General features: G+C 45.5%; 1 protein-coding gene across 3 annotated transcripts in view; it reads left to right on the top strand.

Annotated features, from left to right (window-relative positions):
* Positions 1 to 19,469, top strand: part of Atp8a2 (ATPase phospholipid transporting 8A2) — a 574,910-nt gene that overhangs the window by 321,082 nt on the left and 234,359 nt on the right. For all 3 annotated transcript variants that reach the window (XM_036199222.1, XM_036199220.1, XM_036199221.1), the window contains exons 26-27: positions 8,970 to 9,153; positions 12,095 to 12,205. In XM_036199222.1, the coding sequence (XP_036055115.1) occupies positions 8,970 to 9,153; positions 12,095 to 12,205 (295 nt within the window). The remainder of the gene's footprint in view (positions 1 to 8,969; positions 9,154 to 12,094; positions 12,206 to 19,469) is intronic.

Here is a 19,469-nt window from a genome sequence, read left to right as displayed (position 1 = left end):
CCTGTCCTCAGAGAGCTTAAGAATTGTTTCATGTAATGCCTACCATTTTCTCCTAGAGAGCAGACTATAGCCTCCCCCTTGTACTAACTGCAGCCTCATTTGCCAGTTAGATGGATTTCTTGTTGTATGGTGTTGTTGAGAGTAAGGGGAAGCCTATCCCAACAGTGAAGGGAAGAATCTTCCTGTGGTGGTTGACATCATAGAGACGATGCCTGTGGTAGTGGCGGGTTTCCCTTGTGTTTCTAATTGACTCTAGCTGACAGCTGATGCGGTTTTAGGGTATGAGGACAGATTGAGCTGATTGTCCCATTCTGTCATTCAAGAAAAACCATGATATTATAGTCTTCACAGATGAGCTGACTCTAGGCTTCTTCTCAACTTTATGCGGGGACAAAGCTCCCTCAGGAAGAATGGCCTTTCCTCCATCCACCACTAAGGACTCCCTGCTCCAAACCTAACTGTGTGTTTCCTTTAGAACATGAGCTTATTGCTATTCAGTGATTCCCGCTGCATAGGGAATTGAAGGGAGAACACGCTGTAGGAATGTGGGCAGCCAAAGCTCTGAGTGTCCTTCTCCTCCTGAGACTTGTTCCTGCTCCATCATCTCCAGGCTGTGCCAGGACCACAGGCTGAACTGTTCAGAACCAGAATGATTTTAGGTTTCAGAATTTTTCAGATTTTGGCATATTTATGATGAAATATCTCAGTAGTTGGACCCAAACCTAACACTGAAATTTGTTTGTTTTGCATGTACCTCATTTACATAGTCTGAAGGTAATTTTATAGAATACTTCCAATAGTTTTGTGAGCAAATCCTTTTCATCACGTGGAGCTTTTCATTGTTGGCATCATATCGGCACCCAAAGGGGTTTGGATGTCTTTGAACTAGGGATGACCGACTTGTGCTGTGTCTTGTGTAAGTTCTCCAGAAAATTACACATGGAAATTATGTGAGATGGGACTTAAAGAGAAGGGAGGAAAATCCAAGCAGGGACTTATCAGCCAAAAATCCTCTCCTAGTTCTTATCCAGCTCCATCCTGAAGACCTTGAGAGGCTCCTAGACCAGGTGCCCGGGGGAGGAGAGTCCTTACTCTGGGATTAACTGGGAACCTGATAGGCCCTCAACAGAGATGGTGGGTGGTGCTGGGTCTCATGGGCATTAGAGGTGCCTAGCCTAGCAGTCAGGTAAGATCCAGGCAGCTGTCTGTCTACCTCTAATGGTTCTTAGATCTTCGTGGCTGACTTGTAAGACAGATGGCAATGCCGATGGCAGCGTATTGTGAGAAACGAGAGAATCAGTGAAGCACTTGGCTTTGGGTGGTGTTGGGAATAGACGTTCTCTGGCCTATACTCTGTCCTACACTCAGCTGTGGCTCAGTTGCCCAGCAGAACTGCACAAAAGCTTCTGGGTGTTTCCACAGAAGTAAAGGTTGTTCCAGCATGGCTGAGTGGGCAGACTCTTGAAGGCCCAGCTGTGTTCAGGTCTGGAATAGGTGTGTGACTGTGGACTCATGAGTCACCCTTTCCAAGCTTGGGTGAGTTTTTTTTTTGTTTGTTTGTTTGTTTTCACCTGTAAAATGGAGAGAATAATAATTGTGATTTTTCAGAGCTGTAGTGAGGATTGGATCAGCCAATGTGTGGAAAGCACACCACTCTCTTCACTGCCCAGTTAACAGGGTGTACACAGAGTCAGCACTTAGCAGCCTCCTTCCATGGTAGCATTTTATGATCCATTAGTTCTGTTCTTCTCTTGAAGACACGTGTCACAGCGTATAGGGCAGTGGGGATGTCTTTGCTGCTTTCTACAGGGATGAAAATGAACACCAGAGAGGAAGTAGATCCAGACAGGTAGAGGCCAGCTTCCCTTCATGGCCAGTCAGGAGCTTCTATCCACTTACTGTTTGCCTTCCCCTGACTTATACCGTTCCCATTGTCTCTCACAAGGAGCATATTGCTGACTTCTAGAACAGTGAATGTCCTGAGGTCTTAGAAGGTGTGTGTGCTACTTGGAAGAAGGAATTTTATGAAACCTCCATTCCCATTTCACAAGCCTCACTCTGAGAAAAAAAAAAAAAAGGCAGGAAATGAAATCAGGAGAAAAATACTTTGACCTGCAGACTACCTCCAACTGTGGCACACAACACATGGCACTGGCCATGGCTGTTCCTTTGGTTCTGGGGTCCCTCAGTTGCTTAGGTTAGACGGAACAATAAAACGAGATCGGCTGCCCCACAGCCCCACTTTTTTTCCGAGCTCAAGTCATTACTTTTTGGTGTTTGCTGGACTGGGAGTCAGGTGACCTTTGGCCCCTGGCACAGGTGCTGGCAGAAGGGACCGTCTAATTGAAGGCGATCTAAGCATCTCCTCATCGTCGTTAATTTTCAGTGCCGCATGAGCTCATGCAGCTTGGTCCTGTAGGGACTGTAAGTCTGCTCTGAAATGTCAAAACTCAACACTTCTCAGCTTTCCTTTCGGCTCTGTTTCTTATTCCCGCCTTCCCCACAGCAGAGGTCAGATGCACTGTTGTGAAATACAGCGAAGCTGCAGTGGGAATAGTCCATGCATGTTGACTTCAAGGAAGGTAGACACTCCTGAGAGGGGCTTGGGGCCTTAACAAAGCACTTGAAGGAAGCAGAGTATCAAATTAATGCTTTTTGTGCTAAAAACATTAAGGTATTTAAATGTGTTATTCTAATCCCTGTTCCAGCCTGGGAACAGGAGGATCTAATATCTTTTACATAAATCCCAGCCTTCCTGGACTGCTCCATTCTTTTCAGCCTCATTGAGGAAGAGGCAGCCTATAGTCAGTTACTTTGAGTGATTATTAAACCACGTGCAATGCACAATATGCATTCCTTTCAATTTCCACCTCAATGAGGCTGTCCAATTCTTAGAACATGCTACATCATTTCCTGGATCAGTTAGGCATTCAGATGTTAGGTTTCTGTCAGAACACCACAGTCACTGTTCTGTATCCAGAGAAGTGATAAAATTGTCATTGACAAAAGTACACATGTGTGTACATTCTGAACTGGCAAGCAAAATATCTGTGTTTCAGAGTGTGCCCTTTCTCAGTTGCTGGGTAAGCTGATCTCAGGCAGCCTCCCCTTTTCTCACAGCCCCTTTCCAAACCTCAGCTGCTGAAGCAGCTTTTACAGCCTTAGGCAGGATCGAGTTATAAAGATTTTCTCGGTTAATAAAGAATATCAAGTTGCCATGACTACTTACAGCAGTAGGATGATGTGTGGTGCCTAGAAGAGAAGGATTACAAGGGTTAGGGCAGCCACCAGTGGCACAGTCATTAATATCAGATGGTAGATAAATGGACTGGTTGATCAGTTGATAGATGATAGATAGATACATAGACAGATAGATAGATAGATGATAGAGAGATAGATAATCTCTAGATCAGTTGTTAAGGTTTTCCCTTTATAAGTATAAATTTTAAAGGAAATTTGCAGTGTTGAACTACATATAGATACTATGGACTAGCTTTGGGTTATAGAGTAGCTAGTCTTACAGCCTCGTGTTCCAAGGGTTATGAGTAAATAGCTCAGTGCTGGAGTATCTTCCCTCTTAGTTTCTTGGAACCACAAGAGAAGGGCAGATAAAGTGTGTCAATTTATAGCTGCAGGTAAGTCATTCGAAGTGAGAGCTCAGCATACTTGGATGGTTTACAGAAGAACCAAGACTACATCTAGTGGGCAATGCATGCACTGGAAGAAAAGGCTTTATATGAGTAAAGATTCTATATTGACAGTGAGTTAAATGTGCCTTGAGATAATGTACTGCCACCATAACTATTTATACAAGGATTTTTTTAAAGCTATCGTCCTCTTTTTTGTGAAATACAAGCAGGAACTCAAATCTTGAGTTATGCCAGGCGTGGTGACACTTGCCTGTCACTACGTATATTTTTGCCATCCTGGGCTACCCCTCCTTCATGTCTCAAAGTGGGAGGCATATAGAAATGGTCTATCCTAGAAGACAGAAACATTGTATCTTAGTGATTTTGATAATCAGTGCCTATACTTTGTTGCTGATAAACTTCAGGGCCTATATGACATCACAGGAATAGTAAGCTCCTATAATTTATATTTAATATATGTGTTAAATTCCCAGAGTTACTGTACACGACCAAGACAAAAGCCAGCTCTTCACACTGCTGCCTGCTCTTCACGTCTCCTTGACACCGACTCTTGGTGTTTTGACCCTAGCAGTCTCCACTGCAGAACCTTATGACTGACAGTGAAGAAATGTAGACAGTGTTATCAGATGTAGTTCTGATCTATAGTTTACAGAGGTGGCTGGACAACACCAGGACCTATGTCATTTTGTGCCAGGTTTTCTCACAAATATTGATAGAGATTCATCATTGCATTCATCTGCAAATTAAATGCTTACCCTACCAGAGACTGTCCTGAATAGTTCTTAATGGTGCAATGGTCCTTGTGAGGCATGCCAGATGGTGGCAGAAGGTGATTCCAGGCAACTACTGATGTACATTATCCAATGCTGCTGAAAAACCGTGTGAAAAGTCCTAATGCCTGGAGAGCAAGTATCTACAAAGCCCTCAGAGTGCATATGCAAGATGATAGCCAGAGGCTAATGGTTGGCCTATAACAATCAAAGCATTGTGATCTGAATAAGCAAGGTGGAATAAAAGACCGGGCTCACATGTGGGCTTTGTGAGGCCAGAGATTGTTGCTGCCCATCTGTCAATGGGAGCTGTCATAAGAAGTCTGGAATGTTTTCAAGGACCTTAACAGGAAATAGAATCGGGACCACCAGCATGTTGGTCAGGAAGTTTGCAAACAGTGTCTGTCCCTGGAGCACAGTAAAATGACGTATTTTTATCTGCTTTCTGTGAACTATCATTCATGGAAAATATGGATTTCACAGAGGTGTCCAGACAATCTTGAATTCTTTTCTTCTCTCCATGGATCAGCAGTCTCTCATGGTTGTCCATCAACCCACATGTTCCCAGATCTGTTGCTTATGTGGAACTCCGATGCAATTTTTTATTGTTCTTGATAGTTAGGACTAGATGTGGACTGTGTCTTGGGAGCATGATCCAGATAGTCATCACTGAATGTCTGCTGTATAACAGAATTTGATGTTAGGAGTCTGGTGGGGGTGGTGGTAAAAAAGCAGTCTTCATTGCTTTGAAGGTTCCATGTGAAAGGGGTGTGCACATGTATGGGTGGGTCATGAACAACCAAGGGAGACAAGAGAGGAGACCGGCCCTTAAATGCTGCATATTTTGGAGGTACTGTTTCTTTAAGATTCCTTATAAGAGGGCTTCTCTTCAAGGGAGTGTGTGTGTGTGTGTGTGTGTGAGAGAGAGAGAGAGAGAGAGACAGAGAGACAGAGACAGAGAGACAGAGAGACAGAGAGACAGAGAGAGACAGAGAGACAGAGACAGAGAGACAGAGAGAACTTTTAAGTAACTCACTTGAATTCTTACCCACCATCACTGACAAATAACCCAGTCCTCAGGCTCTCTGGATCCACCGCCACCCTATCTGTCCTAGGCCCAAACTCCTACATTTCCCACTCTGCCCCAGGGACCATTCTACACTGCCAGTGTTACCTGCTTCCAGAAATGGAGACCACAGTGAGATGCACTGCAGACTAGGGCAGGAGCTCACATTTTGAGAAAGCTGAATATGTTAAGTCAAAATAAAGATTTATAGGCTGTTCTAGACAGGGGAGGCTGCATGGACAGCCTAGGCATCTGGCCCCCAGTCTCCCATAGAACTGTACCAAATGCATCAAAAGAAGCAACACAGTGGTCCAAACAAGTGGGAAAGCAGGGAAGTGCCTAACAGCCATGTATGCAGAATAGTTCAGTCAGTAACTTCTAAGTTTTATGCCTTACAAATTAGGTATGCATGTATATGCTTAAAATAAGAGACCTTTAAATTATATAAATTATTGTGTGGATGTGTGTATACATGTGTGGTCACAAGCATGCCACAGTGTGTATGTGGAGATCACAGGACAGCTTGAGGGAGTTAGGTCTCTTCTACCATGTAGGACCCAGAGATCAAACTCGGGTCGTTGGGCTTGGCTGTAAGCCCCTTTACCCACTGAACCATCTCACCAGCCTAAATAAGAGACTCTCAGAGGTACTACATGGGACTGGAGAGATGGCTCCATGATGGAGAGCTCTTGCGAAGGACCCAGGTCAGTTCCCAGCACTCTCATGGCAGCTCACGCTTGTTTGTAACCAGTTCCGGAGAATCTAATGTCCTCTCCTGACCTCCCCAGGCACTGCATGCATGTGATACATTTACATCCATGCAGATAATACACTCATCCACACTAAGTAAAGATAAATCTTGAAAGGTACTGTAACTTTGGAAGATAAGTGGCCGCTATAAGAAACATGTCATAGTCTTTTACTTCAATGGATTGTCTAATCAAAGAAAAATACCCATCACCCCCATCGTAGTATAGTTTCCTTCACAGGAAAGTGAACACTTTTCCAAGTGAAATTTTCTGATACATTGGCAGTATGTCACTCATACTGTGTTTTAGGCTTGGTATAGTCTACACCATTCCAAACGAAAGAGGAAGTGCAGTTTTATCTGTCTCGTTCTGACATTACCACACAACAACTCATATGAAGTACTTACATTTATAGGATATCTTCAATGAAATACCAGCCTAAATTGAGGCTAAATTGAAGAAGAGTCTGTAAGGTCTAAGAAAAAGAATGAGATTCAATTGTATTGCAAATTCATCATCATCATCATCATCATCATCATCATCATCATCATCATCATCATCATGAGACGTTTTCCATGCTCCTATTTAAGTGTGGCTAGGTAGCATGTGAACTAGGAAGAACTTTGGTTATCACTGACACAAACCACTTCAGCATTACATAGAAGCTGGTGAGAAATTCCCACCACAGGCTGTTTGTTACATCTCTGTTACTGAGGCAATGTCCTGACAAAAAGCAACTTAAAGAAGAAAGGGTTTATTTTGGTTCACATTTCCAGAGGGGATAGAGCCCTTAATGCTGGGGAGGCATGGCAGTAGGTATGTGAGGCTGCCCTAGCAGTCAGTAAGCGTACTGAGCACATTTCAAAAACACACAGGAAGCAGAAGAGAACAGGAAGTAGGGCTGCAGGCTATAAAACTCAAGGGCTGGCCCAAGTGGCATACTTCCTAAAGGTTCTCAGCCCTCACAAACAGTGCCACCAACCAGGGACCGAGTGCTTGACTCCATGAGCCTATGGGGGACATTTCTCATTTAGACCACAATGCAGGCCCTTCCCTGGCTTTCTGAATGAGGGTCTTGTAGATGACTTTGGTCCTCGTTTAATGCTTGAGATTCACTGATCTGGCATAGTGTCTGCAAACTTCTTATAGTTAGTATCTAAGTACTCATTTGGGGTCCACCAGTGAAAGTATTCAGTGAATCTGGTTAGTTGGTTGGTATTGATGATCTGCCTGGCGTTCTCTTGGATGTTTCTGGAAGGAGTCCTTTTCAACCTCTTCAGCTCATGGGAGTTCTGGACACCAATCCATAATCTAGGCCCACTCACTATGACTGGGGCTTTTATAGCTCAGGTAAATTAATGTATGACGTCAATGCTGTGGAGGCATCCACCCTTGGTTTTACTTGAGCATTATGTTCGAAGCAACTGGAGAAAACTTTAAAAAGTCAGGACATAGAAAACAAGACACTTTGGGTTACTGAGCCTTTTTTTTTTTTAAGTCTCAAGAGGGCATTCTTCATTTGCAAATCTATTACATTCTGTATATATGTAGACTACTTCAATTGATGGGGCTTTTAGAGTTTATGTTTTTATTCATAATGCACCAAAATCGGTTACAGGAGTGTGCCAAGCACCTTGCTCAGCTCAGATGTGGTCTGGAGCTTTATTTTATGGGGTGAACACATTTTATGCTGGGAATGCTTATTAAGTATGGTGCATGATTCCAGGTCACAAATTAAGACTAGGAATGAGCTGCTTTCTGCTATGTGGCAACTTGGCATCCCCAGGGGCTCCACATGGCTGAAGCGTAATGGTGCCCAAGTCAATTCTGTAGAAATTGGCTGTTTGACATCTGGTTTGAACACTGAGCGTGTGCTAGACTTATATTTTCTCAAGGCCTTACAGTGTAAGGGCATAATAAATCCCTGATGAGAATTTCATGCTCCTATGGTGCCAAGGTAACACTTGCTTTCTATACCCTTTGCTCTTGATAGTTGGAAAGAGACAGTTGTCCTTAGGTTTATAGGTCACTTCCCAGAGTGTGGAGGGATCTTGACATCTTGGCCCCTTCCATCCTCCCAGGCAGGAGCTACTTCCCATTCTGGGCTGTGCTCCTGCCCTTCCAGGAGCAGATGACTTCAGGCCTAGGAATGTGCAGATTCAGCCTCCTGCCCTGGCTGCCCAGCAAATGTACCATCATCTCTTGGTAGAGATGGACTCTTCTTTCCTGATGCTCTGGTTTCTTCTTGGCTTTTTTTTTTTTCTTATACCCTGCCTATTTTCTTTCCTTTCTGTGAATTCTCTGGAACTTTCCCTTGCCAGCCCCAACACTGTACGGGATGCATAACACAGCACAGGTGGTAGGGGTGGAGAGGCTCTTCCAGTGTTCTGGTTTATTGGGAAGACATTTTCAAAGGCCCTGGTAGCTAGATTGCCTGTGTTTGGTCTTGGGCAGTGCCCATAGCCCCAGGTTTACTTGCCTCTCACTCCACTCAGCAGTTGATGGCAAACTGGCTATGTTTAGGTTGCTTTAGAGGTAAGGTTGCATCCATGCAAACACTTGAAAGCCACAGACTCCTGTTTTTGCAAAGCTTCTTCACATGTGAGCCTAAAATGTATAGTGGATTTGAAGGTTGTATGGTCTCTGCCTCTGAACGCAGCCTGTGTGCTGCACCTGTCCCCTCAGGAAGGGTGCCTGCTGTCTTCACTCCTCCCTCTTCTCTCTTCTCTCACAGAGTGTCCCCTCTGCAGAAGTCTGAGATCGTGGATGTTGTGAAGAAGCGTGTGAAAGCCATCACGCTGGCCATCGGGGATGGTGCCAATGATGTGGGGATGATCCAGACAGCCCATGTAGGGGTCGGGATCAGCGGGAACGAGGGCATGCAGGCCACCAACAACTCAGATTATGCCATTGCACAGGTCAGCCTCCCTTTTCACAGTGATGGCAGCTGGGCACAGGACACAGCCCAGAGCTCAGCCCAAGGACTCTGCCCACCTTGGCGGGTCACCATCTAGATTAACTGATGGCTCTGTTGTTTGAGTCTTGAACAGTTTGAGGCCCCTTCTCTGGATTGGGTTTCCTTGGGCCACAGGTGGGACTGGCCCATGGACCTGTCATTTCAAAGATGTGCCTTTCCTGGTAGACAGTTCCCTAGGCCTCTTGACCTCTCTACTCCTGTTCCTGCTGGAGTGCGTGCGTGCGTGCGTGCGTGCGTACGTGCGTGCGTGCGTGCTTGCGTGTGTGTGTGTGTGTGTGTGTGTGTGTGTGTGTGCATGCACCCCTCACTGAAGAACAGCTGTTCTCAGAGTACCATTATCTGCTAGACTCTCACTCAAGTACCTCCTTTCTTCTAGAAGTGCTGGCGTGCTCTGGACAAGTGGTTACAGCCAGAACCAAGCAGTCGGTTAGAGACATCCTCTCTTGGCAGTCATGGCTGGGAACCCTCTAGGACCCCTGCTCTGAGGTGAACCGAGAGGCTAGGGGCCAGGTGACTCATGGAGAGTAGCAAGCAGCCTCCTGCAGTCAGGCCCAGTTGGGTCCATTCTTCTCTAATCTGAGTGTCGCCAGCATGGTTCTGATGTGGTTCCTGGGTACCTCACATGTGCTCCAAGAATCCAAGAAATTCTAACTCTTCGTGATAGCCAGAAGAGTCAGCCTCAGGACCCTTCTAGGGAATATCTGGGCTGTCTGGCCTGGTAGATCATCTAGAATGTAGTCCCAGGGAATACTGGCATGGTCCCCCAGATACCCAGTTATAGGGTCCTGTGGCTAAATGCCTGTATTTGCTGTGGCACCAGCCCCCCCACCCCCTGATTCCTTGAATAGGCTTTTGAAGAACATGTTAACCCTAGCTACTTGATTACAAGGAACAGAGGCGTTGATATCTTTTCAGCTAAAATTAGGAGATGCATAGAAAATACCCTTCTAACAAGACCCAGAGCTTGTGGTCTGGTCCTCTGCTACTTTGGGGGTTCCCCATCCCTGAAGGAAGCTGTTTGATCACCTCTCATGCTTCCTTCTGGTTTGAGGTTCTGCAAATGTAGCAAGAAATTACCCAGACCATGTGGCTTTGGAAATTGAATAAGTCAGTTTTGTTTCGTTGTGGACTTCGAATCCCTGAGGTGATCTCTGGCATAGGCAGTTGGAATTCTGATTTTCCAGGTGAGAAATCTAAAGGTCCTATGCACCTAACAACTGGCCTCAGGGATGAGTACAGGCCCAACATCAGAGAACAGCAGAGCCCTGTGAACTTGGGGGCTGCCACACACACCTGCTCCATTACTTTGCCGAGTCAACTGTGCAGAGGCCCGTGGGACCCACGCTTCCTGTCTGCTGTCAGCAACTGTGGATGTTATACACCCCAGCATTATTAAATACTTGAGTTATAACATCATACGGCTGGAAGGGAACTTAGGAGGTTTCCTAGGAGTCACAGGCAAATATTTGTCTGCTTTTCTCTTTAGAATGTCTAGGGAGCAGGGATTCCTTACCGACACTGCACATGGATAGGATGTGGAAGGTGAATCAGCCGCTTTTATTAAAAGGAAGCATCTGAGAGGGGGGGATAAACCCTTCTAAGTCATTTGGGGGTTCTCTCTGCCCTCCAGGGTAGTAGCCACCTCTACCAAAGGAGCCTAAGGCAGCCACTGATACCCATGCCTGGATTTCCCTGTGCTTCAGAGGCACACTGTCATCTCAGGGCTGAGTTTGTGCCAAGCACTGGATTCTAAACTGCCTCTTCCTTAGTTACAGGACCAGAAACGCCACCAGTTGGGTGAGTTCCTCTGCCCTGTTGAAGTGATAACCGTGTCTGGATGACGTTAACACTTCATGTTCTTTATGATTTTGATATGGGTGGCTGCATTTTTTTAAATTGTGTTTTGAAGGAAGTGCCCCATAAGGTAAGGAAAAGATGCTAAGAAAGTCCTGTAGTGGGCAGAGCCCTTGCTGTCTGCTGTATGCTTGCACACACAGCAGCTGCTGGACAGGTGACTGGCCACCTAAACTAGGCAAGGGGACTCTGTGGTATGGTGTATGTCCACAGACCTTGACTCCCAGTCTGCCAGAGAACATTCCATCTCCCTGCCTTTGTCTGTCTTGAATGACTCTGGGGGAGACAGTTGATTTAAGGTATGTGCTATTGGAATACTGTGGCTTTGTCTCAGACTACAAGAGCCCTTAAATCACTCCTACCCAGAGCTAGTCAGCTGCCCCTGATTGCACAACCGGGTACTCTGAGTGGGAGATACAGAAGGACTACACTGTGGGTGTAGAAGTGGAGGCTGTGTGTGTGTGTGTGTGTGTGTGTGTGTGTGTGTGTGTGTTGCATTTGTATGTCTGTATATCTCCATATCTATGTGCCCATGGATAAGTCTGTCTAGGTGCCTCTGTAGGGTATTGGAAGTAGAATAGCTTTTAGCTGACATACTGACACAACACTGTGCTCCTGTGCATTCCTTTCTTGAATCAAACCTTTGTTGGGTGGGTGTCTCTGCCCCTTCCTCCTGTGGTCACCATAAAACGTGTGACCAGATCCGATGGGGGTGTCCCGTTCCAGTCTGCTTTTCTTAAAGTCACCTTCTTTGCCTAATTAAGACTCTGAAAGGCAATTAGCTCAAAGAATTCCACAGCAGTCATGGTGAGAGTCCAGCAGCTTGTTTGGGGACAACAACAACAATTAGTCACTTGAAGAGAGTCTTCCTTCTCAGTGGCCCTGAGAACTCCACCTCAGGGGAACAGGTTTTGGTTTTGTTTGTTTGTTTTGTTGGCTTCCTAAGGGTCTGGTTTCCTCCCCTTCCCTGTCTGTTTTCTGCTCATAAAGACAGTCCATGTTCTAAACTTTGTCACTGTCCCTTTCAGTTTTCCTACTTGGAGAAGCTGCTTTTGGTTCATGGAGCCTGGAGCTACAACCGGGTGACCAAGTGTATCCTCTACTGTTTCTACAAGAATGTGGTCCTCTACATCATTGAGGTAAGGAGCATCCCTTCCCTAAAGGAGGCAGGCCTCCGCAGCGGACATCGTTAGACATTGACTCCATCTTAAGAAAGGGTTTGTTAATGGGAAATTAAATATACTATTGGATCTTACTAAGATCTGTGTCGTGCAGCCTCCTTTAAGCTGGCTGTGCCACAAGGCTTGTAATAAGTAGCCAAGGCTAGCACAGCCTTTCTTCTTCATCCAACCACGCATTCCTCCCAATCTCCCCATCCTGCCCTGTGCTCCTCTTCCCTCCCACTAGCTTGTGTCAGTGGTGACAGAGAATACTGCTGTCACTCTCTCCTTCATTTTGCTAAGGCAGAATGAGACTAGTATGGTCATAAAATAGAGGTGCCCATCTTTCTAGGTGACTGACATTTCCAGACGACCCGTCCCGTGTTTTTCTTTCCTTGCACGAACAGGACCTGATTCCCTGCTGCATTTGTCATGGAATCTGCTGTTTCCTAATCATGCCCTCACTACCCCTGGGGATGCTAAGGTGCATGTGGCAAAGGTGGGAGTGAGTGGGGGCATCTAGTAGGAAACTGATAAGATCATTTCAAATGATATATTGAGTTCATGTTCTATTGTCCTTGTCTTGATTGGGGATGCTAAGGTGCATGTGGCAAAGGTGGGAGTGAGTGGGGGCATCTAGTAGGAAACTGATAAGATCATTTCAAATGATATATTGAGTTCATGTTCTATTGTCCTTGTCTTGGTTGGTTTTTTTAGTGCTGTAGGAAAATGCCAACCAAAAGCGACCTGGAGAGGAAAGGATTAGTTCAGGTTAGTTGTAGTCCATGACTGAGAGAAGTCAGGGAAGGAGCTCAAAACAGGAACCTGAAGGCAGGAACTGATGCAGAGGCCATCCAGAGGACTGATAACTGGCTTGTTCCCCATGGCTTGCTCTGTTTGTTTTCTTACACCCCTCAAGACTACCTACCTGCCCATGGGTGGCATCACCCACAGTGAGTTGGGCCCTCCCTCATCAATCATCAATCAAGAAAATGCCCTACAGACTTGCCCATAGGCCAATCTGATGGAGGCATTTTCTCAAGTGAGGTCCCCTTTCCAAGATGACTACAGTTTGTGTCCAGTTGACAAAAACTAACCAGCACAGGCCTACCATTTTCCAAGATGATAACTCATTTATGAGAAAAACACATGTTTGCTAGGTAGAGGGCGAGGCCCCAGAAGTGGATGAGATTCTTTATGTTTGCTGTTTGATACTGGTCCCATGGCTCTTCCTTCCTGAGAACAGCCCTGCTATAAAAGTGTGTCTTTGAGGCTGTCTTGACAAGCCAGATTGCCAAATGCATTTAGAAGAGAGGAGGGCTGGGGATGTGGTTCTGTGGTAAAGCACCTTCTCACTATGTACAAAGCCCTGAATTCAGTCCCTACTACTAATACCAAATAATAACAACAATGAGAGATGGGAGTGGGGGGTTAAGTTAAACTTGGCTACCATTAAAAAGACCATAAAAAGTTTCAGCCAGACAGAGTGGCACATGCCTGTAATCCCACAGTTGATAGGTAGACAGGAAGGGGAGGGTTTCATGGTCAGCCTCAGCTATTCAATGAGTTCCAGATCAGCCTGGGCTACATGACATCTTATCTGAAAAGATGAGGAGGAGGAAGAAGAAGAGGTGGTGGAAGAAAAAGTGGTGGAAATCCATCTTTAGAGCAAGAAATCGATGTTGCCACTGTTTGAATATCCTGTTTTATTATGGTGTAATTATTCAACTCCCAGTGAAAGTAATAAGTAAGAAAGAAATTGACTTTTCTCAGTGCTGTCTCCTAAGTCCCCAGATCCAGCAGGTGGCTTGCTATTGTAGCAGTGACTAACCACTACTTTATCAGCCTGTTAACTCTTTCCTACTGAATCATTCCAGTCACATGTACCAGTTGATGCCATTTGTCAGGTAACCGCACTAGGACAGGGTTTATCCCAAGTTGTACAGGTTGTTTGCAATGTATGGCGGCCCAGCCAAAGGCATCAGGAAGACACAAACAGCCTGTGTGTCTGTGTACAAGCCCACCTGAAAACAGCATTTTGCTGGTTTGCATAAGGGCAGTTTTCCAGCTGCTCTGTGCACCCAGAGTGCAGCTATCTCTGCACAGGAAATGGCTGGTCTAGTTGACTCAGTAGTTCCCAGTGTGCTGGGAGCACCCCTGATCCTTAAAAGAACCTCACAAGTGATTAGAAGAGACCCGGCTAACAGCCTGGCCTGTTCTCTCAACCCCAAGACCTCTGTGTCAAAGGTCCTGCCTGCTTACAGTGAACAGCAAGTAGATACCTAGCAGGTCCTGAGGGTGTTTGTAGATGTAATCACTGTATAATTCGGGGTAGGGAGGTGCTGATCCATGTAGATGTTGGTGTCACACTTTTGATGTCACTATCTTCTTCTTGTTCCGGTTTTTACTGTTCCTTTTTGGAATTTAGAAATGTCTGTCCCTCGCCTGCAAGCTGCCAGCTTTTTTTTTTTTTTTTTTTTTTTTTTTTTGGCACACACGATAGCAGTCACTGCTTAGTGTCACTTGGGGTCATAGATAATAGCATGGGCAGCAGAAAAGGAGCTGGAATCCTACAGATCATCCCAAGTTTCCCAGCATTCTGTCCCTATAGCTGTTGGCTTTATACAGCTTCTTTATAATCTGGTTTTCCTCACCACCAGCAGATGGCTGATAGTCCAGACGTCTTATCAAGACATTCTATATGGGGCTTCAAACCTTCCGCTTCCCAGATCACCCCTCAGGGGCCCTTCGTAGTCATTTCAATCTTGCTTTTGTCTCCTCTCTCTCTTTTCTTTTTTTGCTTCAAGTGGACTAAAGCTTAGTAGAGCACCCTTTTAGTATGTCTGCAAAGAGCTGCTTGGAATGGGGCTCTGACAGTGCTGAGTGAGTTCCTCAAATGCCTGGCTGCAGCTATGAATTGCTAAGTGGTCTACTGCAAAAGGCTCTTCCATACATTCCTCAGAAAGCTTTTAAAAACTGTAAAAGCCTCCATAATTCTGTGTCTCGGATTCTGGTTAGGATTTCTGGGAGGCTCTAATTTGGAAAGCAAAAGAACAAAACTCTGGACTGGTTCTTGGTCAGAATAATGCCAGATTGCTGCCCTGGCACCAGCATGTGCTCCAGATGTAACTTTCGAGTGGGGAGGTACCACTGGCATGCTGTTTTACTATGTTTTGAACCGCAGGATCAAAGATCATTACAGAAAGAATTTGCTCATTTGCAAAAATAAAATTTATGAAGATAAAGTTATAATTAGTGATTTAAGTGAGAACAAACTGAGCATGTTACTTGTGTGTCTTATGGTTTCCTTGTAACTCACAGAGGAACCCTTGTAGTAGTAATGTGAACTCATCTCCAATACCCTCTGATACATGTAACTACCAAACATTTTAAAAAATAGTCTAAAAGCAATTTGGGTAACATGCATATACACACCCATTCTGTGGCCTGGCTTATTTTATGAGGACTATTATATTATCTAGATTTCCAGTGAAAATTGTGGCATGACAGGTCCTTCCTGCTTGGAATACTATTCTATAAGAGTGGGGTTCCTATATAAGGAAAATATGCATTATTCGGGATGCTGTATGGAATGCACACTGGAAGTTCCCACTGCTTCCATGGTATCTACCCTTACCTGTTCTCTGCAGTTACACATAGTTTTTAAGATAGATGTCTTCATGCTATGGAGCATGATCTACAATTCATGTTTCACTTGAATGGTCCATGAGAACCACTGCCCACTCTTCACATAGACCCTGGGTGTGTGTCCCTGAGAACCATTGCCCACTCTTCACATATACCCTGGGTGTTTGTCCCTGAGAACCACTGCCCACTCTTCACATAGACCCTGGGTGTGTGTCCCTGAGAACCATTGCCCACTCCTTCACATAGACCCTGGGTGTGTGTCCCTGAGAACCACTGCCCACTCTTCACATAGACCCTGGGTATGCCTCCCTGAGAACCACTGCCCACTGTGTTAGAGTTTTCCTACCTGGCCCAGAGTCAGGATAAATCTCTCTCACCCGCCAGGCCCATAGACTCTCAGACCCAACCAAATAAACACACAGAAACTTTATGACTGTGGCAGGCTTCTTGTTATCTAGTTCTTCTATCTTAAATTAATCCATTTTTATTAGTCTATTCTTTGCCACTTGGTTCATGGCTTACCAGTACCTCACATCTTGTCATGGTGGCAGCTGGCAGTATCTCTTTCCTCAGCCTTCCTGTTCCCTGTATTCTCCTCTTCCTTGTCCCGCCTACCCTATCCTTCCTGGCTGGCTATTGGCCAATCAGCACTTTATTTATTTTAACCAATTAGAGAAACACATTTGACATACAGAACATCCCACAGCAGCCCATTCCTTCACATAGACCTGGGTATGTGTCCCTGAGAACCACTGCCCACTCCTTCACATAGACCCTGGGTGTGCATCCCTGAGAACCACTGCCCACTCCTTCACATAGACCCTGGGTGTGCATCCATGAGAACCACTGCTCCATCCTTCACACAGACCCTGAGTGTGTGTCCATGAGAACCACTGCCCACTCCCTCACATAGACCCTGGGTGTGCATCCATGAGAACCACTGCCCACTCCCTCACATAGACCCTGGGTGTGCATCCATGAGAACCACTGCTCCATCCTTCACACAGACCCTGAGTGTGTGTCCATGAGAACCACTGCCCACTCCCTCACATAGACCCTGGGTGTGCATCCATGAGAACCACTGCCCACTCCCTCACATAGACCCTGGGTGTGCATCCATGAGAACCACTGCTCCATCCTTCACACAGACCCTGAGTGTGTGTCCATGAGAACCACTGCCCACTCCCTCACATAGACCCTGGGTGTGCATCCATGAGAACCACTGCCCACTCCTTCACATAGACCCTGGGTATGCATACCTGAGAACCATTGCCCACTCTTCACATAGACCCTGGGTATGCCGTCGCACTGTGTGATCCCCTGCAGCCTGTTTAGTCTCTTCTGTATTGACTGAGCATCTTTGTGATCTCCAGTTTCATCTGTAAGAAGCCTCATGGAACAGCAATGTCCCCTCTCCCAAGGCCATAGGTATTCCAGTATGATGTTGTTCTAATTCTTTCATTTCACCACACTGCCTTGAACAGGTCATGGGTTTGATGTGGGGACTTCTGTCTGCATAATGGATCCATTGTTGCCAACAGATCTAATAAGCATTCATTGAATGCACCATGTAAGTTTTTTTTAGGTGAAGTGGCTATTGTTCCAGCAATTTGAAAATAGGAACAAAATGATGGCCCTTGTGGCTCCTTCAAGGCCCCCACCGCAGGTAAAACTAAGAACAGAACGTAGCCATTGCCTCCATTCCTTCACTAGTGCCTCCTTCATGACTGTTGCCCTGCCTTGGCTGTCTCTCTGGAAGCCGGGATGGGATTCCTGAAACATACACATGACCAGTTCCAGTGGCCAGCAGGGTGGCTGGGGATGAGGTGCTCAGAAGCATTGGCAGTGGGCTGCCAGGTACCCGGGACCCCAGTGACCCCTCTCCATCTATCTGCCCTATGAGAGCTGGGGCCCATTCCCCACCGGCTTCATATCCCACAGCATCTTCTTCCTTTGTTTTCTGCCAGTGCTGTTGAGGTGTAGCTAAAGTACTGCAAGATGTGTCCTCCTTGGTGTATAGTTCTGCCGGTTACAACTGGATTTCTATTAGAAAAAAGTCCCACTTCTGTCTGCCTCCCACAGGTAATGTGAGAGTGTCACAAAGAAGTTCGGAGAAGAACGGGGTGGTGGCTGCGTAGTGACGTGAATGTCCAAGCTGTGCACTTGAAGAGAACTAAAATGGTAGAGCCTGTGTTAGATGTACTTTAGTGCAATTGAAATAAAAGCCGGAAAGTGGAAAAGGCCTCAACACTTTGCCGCCTTAGCCACACTGAGGGACATGCAGTGTAAAGGCAGATGGTACGGAATTTTACATGGTTTTTTGTTTTGCATTAAACCAATTACACACTGAGTTTTGTAGCAGCAGCCAGATGGACTGTTCTCCAAAGGTAGAACTGGCTAGGGACTGGAAGATTCAAGCTCCATGCTGATGCGCTTCCTGGAGCCAGCAGGAGAGGGGCATCCCTGTGTGCTGTGCATTGGGTTCCAGAATTGGAACAGAACAGTAAAGATCAGGAGAGATGGCTGGCCAAGAGGTGTGAGTGCCAGAGGAATGCAGGCTAATAACCAGGCAGGGCTTCTGTTGCTTTAAGAAACTGAAAGTCCCTCTCCGTGTTTGCAACAGACAAAGTCTGTGGTTAAAGTGATTTCAGAAACATTGCCCATCAATATGCAGGGCAGACGGTGAGTGGAGAATTTAGATGTCTTTTATACTGTTAAGCCTGGATCATAACTCACGACCCTTATGTAACTGTCTCCTTGTGTGATTTATAAACAAAGACCAGAGACGGATTTTTTGAAAGGAAAAAAAAAAATAACTCTTTGATTTTGATAATAGGAAGAACTTGCCTTAACTGCAAAATTTAGGGATAAAGAAGTAAGGGAAAGGTGCTTGTAAACTTTTGAAGTCCTGGTGTGTCATCTCTGCAGTATGACCCAAGAGGGACTAATAGTTAGCCAGTTATTCAGTTCTCTAGATCAGATATAGCTTGACCAACCACTAGCAACATTTTAAGCATTTTTGGGGTGGTGCTCTCCCACTGCCTTCCTGAACCCCTGGGTAAAAATTAGTTTTGAAACAGATTTTTTTTAAAGTCAGTACTCATTAAATTTAAGTAGATTAACAGAATCATCACTTGCATTTAGCTGATATTTCAGGAGATAATGACACTGAACTTTCGTAAGCTCTGATGTCACTTAGGAACGGTGCACCACATTGTCTCAGAGATGAGACTGGTCTGGATATGGAGAGCATCCGTGATGATGACTATAATGTAGTGATTATACGGGATTTGAAGTGTCAACTTAGGACGGTGGATATCGACATTTTGGTCTTCTTGGGGCCATTCAGCTGGTATAGGTTAAGGGGCTCTAGGCACGCATTCATCATGAAGGTCTGAAAATACCACTCCCGAATGAAAGAGGCTAGTGGGCATAAATGAAGCCCAAACTGGCAGAATTTGGCTGATGGCCAGTGAAGATCTATCACTGTCTGACAAGCTGAAAACAAGCAGATAAACAACAAACTCTGTGCTTCTCATTTAAAAAGTAAAGTGACTTACAATTATGTATAAATTGCTGTTTCTAATCCAAAACA

This window comes from Onychomys torridus, chromosome 9 (genome assembly GCF_903995425.1).
Source record: "Onychomys torridus chromosome 9, mOncTor1.1, whole genome shotgun sequence".
NCBI classification, from domain to species: domain Eukaryota; kingdom Metazoa; phylum Chordata; class Mammalia; order Rodentia; family Cricetidae; genus Onychomys; species Onychomys torridus.
The sequence above is the reverse complement of the archived record's forward strand: the minus strand, read 5'-3'. Positions and strand labels throughout refer to the sequence as shown.